The 5,000-nt window shown below is 42.1% G+C and overlaps 1 protein-coding gene and 2 non-coding genes across 3 annotated transcripts in view; 2 read left to right on the top strand and 1 right to left on the bottom strand.

The window, feature by feature from the left end:
* Positions 1 to 2,692: 2,692 nt before the first annotated feature.
* Positions 2,693 to 5,000, bottom strand: part of LOC120552559 (aspartyl/asparaginyl beta-hydroxylase-like) — a 34,761-nt gene continuing 32,453 nt past the window's right edge. Inside the window, exon 21 of the mRNA XM_039790718.1 lies at positions 2,693 to 3,339. Coding sequence (XP_039646652.1) covers positions 3,189 to 3,339 — 151 coding nt within the window. The 3' untranslated portion in view covers positions 2,693 to 3,188. The remainder of the gene's footprint in view (positions 3,340 to 5,000) is intronic.
* Positions 3,924 to 3,997, top strand: trnai-aau. Its single transcript has one exon. It is a non-coding gene; the product is annotated as a tRNA-Ile (tRNA).
* trnai-aau lies at positions 4,536 to 4,609 on the top strand. The gene has a single exon. It is a non-coding gene; the product is annotated as a tRNA-Ile (tRNA).

Genomic DNA, 5,000 nt, shown 5'->3' with positions numbered 1-5,000 from the left:
ATGTAATGTATTTCCTTTCAATGAATGTATAGAAGTAAACATTTACACCAACGGGACTGGGCTGCTTTTCATTTAACCGCAGGGCTTTTATTTTGAAAAGCCAACATGTTTTTCTAAACACAGGCACAATAATTCACAGACTACAGAGAGGAGAGGAGGAGAGGAAATAAGGAACAACGAGAGGAGACAAGAAGAGGAGAGAAAAGAATATAAGGAGATGAGTGGAAACAAGGAAAGGACACAACGAGAGGAGAGAAGATGAAACAAGGAGAGAAGAGAAGAGGAAACAAAGAGAGGAATAAGGAGAGAAGAGGAGAGAAAGAGGAAGGAGAGAAGAGGTGAGAAAGAGGAAGGAGAGAAGAGGAGAGAAAGAAGAGGAGAGGAAGGAGAGAAAGAGGAGAGGAAGAAAGAGAGAATGGGAGAGAAAGAGGAAATAATATGAGAGAAACAGGAAGGAGAGAAGAGAAGAAAGAGAGGAATAAGGAGAGAAAGAGAGGAAGGAGAGGAAGAGAGGAAGAAGAGAAAGAGAGAAAGGAGAGAAAGAGAGGAAGGAGAGAAAGGAGAAAGAATAAGGAGAGAAAGAGAGGAAGGACGAGAGAAAGAGGAAGAAGAGAAAGAGAGGAAGGAGAGAAAGAGAGGAAGAAGGAGAGAAAGAGAGAAATAGAGGAAGAAGGAGAGAAAGAGGGGAAGAAGGAGAGAAAGAGGAACAATGAGAGAAATAAGGAGAGAAAGAGAGGAGAGAAAGAGAAAGGAGAGAAAGAGAGGAAGGAGAGAAAGAGAGAAGGAGAGAAAGAGAGGAACAATGAGAGAAAGAGAGGAGAGAAAGAGAGGAAGGAGAGAAAGAGAGGAAGAAGGAGAAAAAAAAGAGAGGAAGAAGGAGAGAAAGAGAGGAAGAACCAGTCAAACACAAAGTCAATAAACCAGAATCCAAAGAAACAGAAACACACTTTTTTTTTTTGGAGGTTTTGATTTTTTTCAGTATTTATTTATTTATTTGTTTGTTTTTATTAGTTTTTAATATAAATATAAATCTTCTTTTTAACATCTTGAGTTTCGTTGTTTTTGGTGCAAACGTGAAGAAAAAAAATCAGAACCGTACGGAGACAGTTTCATCTTTTAGTGTTTCAACTCTCGTTTCACAATTCATCTCCAAAATATGGACGACATTTAGAGATCAGAGAGATTTAGAGATCAGAGAGATTTAGAGATCAGACATTTAGAGATCAGAGAGATTTAGAGATCAGAGATTTAGAGATCAGACATTTAGAGATCAAGAGATTTAGAGATCAGAGAGATTTAGAGATCAAGAGATTTAGAGATCAGAGAGATTTAGAGATCAGAGAGATTTAGAGATCAGAGAGATGTAGAGATCAGAGAGATTTAGAGATCAGACATTTAGAGATCAGAGAGATGTAGAGATCAGAGAGATTTAGAGATCAGAGAGATTTAGAGATCAGAGAGATGTAGAGATCAGAGAGATTTCGAGAGCAGAGAGATTTCGAGATCAGAGAGATGTAGAGATCAGAGAGATTTCGAGAGCAGAGAGATTTCGAGATCAGAGAGATGTAGAGATCAGAGAGATTTAGAGATCAGAGAGATTTAGAGATCAGAGAGATGTAGAGATCAGAGAGATTTAGAGATCAGACATTTAGAGATCAGAGAGATTTAGAGATCAGAGAGATTTAGAGATCAGACATTTAGAGATCAGAGAGATGTAGAGATCAGAGAGATTTAGAGATCAGACATTTAGAGATCAGAGAGATTTAGAGATCAGAGAGATTTAGAGATCAGACATTTAGAGATCAGAGAGATTTAGAGATCAGAGAGATGTAGAGATCAGAGAGATGTAGAGATCAGAGAGATGTAGAGATCAGAGAGATGGTTTTGGGATTCGAGACCCAGAAACTATTCGTGAGGTTTGGGAAAAGAAAAGAAGAAATCTGGCTCTGCGGATAACGTCCGTAACTTTCCCAAAAACATTTCCACCCGTTCAGAAGGAGTCCATGACTGTTGGTACCTTGAACCTGGTCCAAACAGGGTTAACCCAGGCTAAAGAAGAAGAGAAGAGGGGAGAAAGAGAGGAAGAACGAGAGAAGAGTAGAGGAAGGAGAGAAGATGAGAGAAAGAGAGGAAGGAGAGAAGAGGAGAGAAAGAGAGGAAGAAGGAGAAAAGAGAAAGAGAGGAAGGAGAGAAGAGTAGAGGAAGGAGAGAAGATGAGAGAAAGAGAGGAAGGAGAGAAGAGGAGAGAAAGAGAGGAAGAGGGAGAGAAGAGAAAGAGAGGAAGGAGAGAAGAGTAGAGGAAGAAGGAGAGAAGATGAGAGAAAGAGAGGAAGGAGAGAAGAGGAGAGAAAGAGAGGAAGGAGAGAAGAGGAGATAAAATAAGAGAAAGAGGAAAGAGAGAAGAGGAGAGAAAGAGAGGAAGGAGAGAAGAGATAAAGAGAGGAAGAGAGGAAGGAGAGAAGAGATAAAGAGAGGAAGGAGAGGAGAGAAAAGGAGAGAAAGAGAGGAAGGAGAGGAGAGAAAAGGAGAGAAAGAGAGGAAGAAAGAGAGGAAGGAGCGAAGAGAGAAAGAGAGGAAGAAGGAGAGAAGAGAGAAAGAGAGGAAGAAAGAGAGGAAGGAGAGATAATGAGAGACAGAGAGAGGAAGGAGAGGAGCGAAAGAGAGAAGAGGAGAGAAAAAGGAAGGAGAGAAGAAGGAGCGTAAGACAGGAAGAAGGAGAGAAAGAGAGAAGAGGAGAGTACGACAGGAAGAAGGAGAGAAAGAGAGAAGAGGAGAGAAAGACAGGAAGAAGGAGAAAAAAAGAGAGAACCAATCATGACGTTCGGGAGAAGAAGAAAGCTGGCTCTGCAGATTACATCCATGACTGTTGGTACCTTGAACCCGGTCCAAACAGGGCTAACCCGGTCCAAACAAGGCTAACCCGGGTTAAATCCGGGCTAAAACAAGTACTCTTATGTTTGCTTTTTTTTGGGCGAAAGGTTGTAACGTCAGTAGTAACTTTTTCATTTCTTCGGTCCGAGCGTTTGATCCTTCGACAGACAATCATTTAGTTCATCCTCACGCACAAAACGGCAAAAACAACAACAAAAAAAACTCCATTAATCCACCGAGGGAAGGAGCGCCTGGTCCGATAAGTCTGTCTGTCGGTCGGTCAGTTCTTACCGGGTCTGCCATGGTTCCTTTCGGTCTTAAATGGGGCTCAGCGTCTGCCGCTGGTACGCCGTTAGCTCCGGGTGCCACACGTCCACGATGAAGATGAGCCGGTAACGGTCGGCGTCCTGCCAGACCTCGTGCTCGAAGGAGTCGTCGAAGATCAGGACTTTACCTTCCTCCCATTCCCTGAGACACACAAAGAACAGCACGTTACATAGGCAGGTTACATAAACGTTACATAGGTAGGTTACATAGACATTACATAGGCAGGTTACATAGGCATGTTACATAGACGTTACGTAGGCATGTTACATAGGCAGGTTACATAGACGTTACATAGGCAGGTTAGATAGGCAGGTTACATAGACAGGTTACATAGGCAGGTTACATAGACTTTACATAGGCAGGTTACATAGACATTACATAGGCAGGTTACATAGGCATGTTACATAGGCAGGTTACATAGACATGTTACATAGACGTTACATAGGCAGGTTACATAGACGTTACATAGGCAGGTTACATAGGCATGTTACATAGACGTTACATTGGCATGTTACATAGGCAGGTTACATAGACGTTACATAGGTAGGTTACATAGACGTTACATAGGCATGTTACATAGGCAGGTTATATAGGCAGGTTATATGGGCATGTTACATAGGCATGTTACATAGGCAGGTTATATAGGCAGGTTATATAACCTTCCACAACCAATCAGAACTGCAGAAAGGTCACGTTACTTTCCATAAGTGAGGGTAAATTCCTATGGCCGGTTAGCTCAGTTGGTTAGAGCGTGGTGCTAATAACGCCAAGGTTGTGGGTTCGATCCCCGTACGGGCCACACAGCTTTTGAGTTAACACAGTTTCACATGAACACATTAAGAGAGGAAGAAAGAACCAAGGAAATTAGATAGAAGAGGGAAACAAGTGAAAAATTAATAATACAGAGTATTACTTTCACAGAATAAAGTGATTTATGGTTCTTTGGAGGCTCCACGCAGAGCTAACGCCTTCGTCTGAAGTTTAAACGTGTGTCGATATTAGCAGGACCGGTGTGTGTGTGTGTGTGTGTGTGTGTGTGTGTCACATAAGTCTTAGTGAGAGAGTGATTATCTTCAGAGTGAATAGTGACTCTAGAGTCATACTGAGAGTAACAAAATGTATTTCTGTAGCAGGAAAAGTTAACCTTGCTTTTTCTCCCCAACGTTTTAGTCGCCTTTATCAAAAAAATGTTTGGACACTTCTAAATTTTTGTTCTATTTTTGTATCTTTTTTCAAGGTTTTTGTTTTCATAAAGTGGTTTTCTTTCTTTAACGTTTTTGTCGCCTTTTTGCAATACATGCAGACCTGTCACGGGACCTCCCTGGATGGATCTTGGTGGCCGGTTAGCTCAGTTGGTTAGAGCGTGGTGCTAATAACGCCAAGGTCGCGGGTTCGATCCCCGTACGGGCCAGACAGCTTTTGAGTAACACTCTCACACAGTCTTGACGAGAGGAAATGAGGAGGAGGGAGGAAGGCGTCTTCAAAGACGAGAACTTTACCTTCCTCCCGTTCCCCGAGATGCAGCACACGGAGAACGGCAGGTTACGTAGGCATAATTCACACGTTACAACCCCCGCGATAATCTCAACTGGACTCGATGTCACTGCCTGGGGTGAGTCGCTCGTGCTCAGATTTTTAAAAATAGTTTACCCTTCTTACTGAAATTTGAAAACGCCATTCAAGTGACAGCCTTTGTTGTGTCTGATTGCTAACTTGTAGCTAGCAGCAGCAGCAGTTATTTAAAAAACGTTTTAGCTATCTATGATTGTTTGATTGCTAACGTTAGCTCAAAACGCCATTAG

The sequence above is a fragment of the Perca fluviatilis genome, chromosome 22 (genome assembly GCF_010015445.1).
Source record: "Perca fluviatilis chromosome 22, GENO_Pfluv_1.0, whole genome shotgun sequence".
Classification (NCBI taxonomy): Eukaryota; Metazoa; Chordata; class Actinopteri; order Perciformes; family Percidae; genus Perca; species Perca fluviatilis.
The sequence above is the reverse complement of the archived record's forward strand: the minus strand, read 5'-3'. Positions and strand labels throughout refer to the sequence as shown.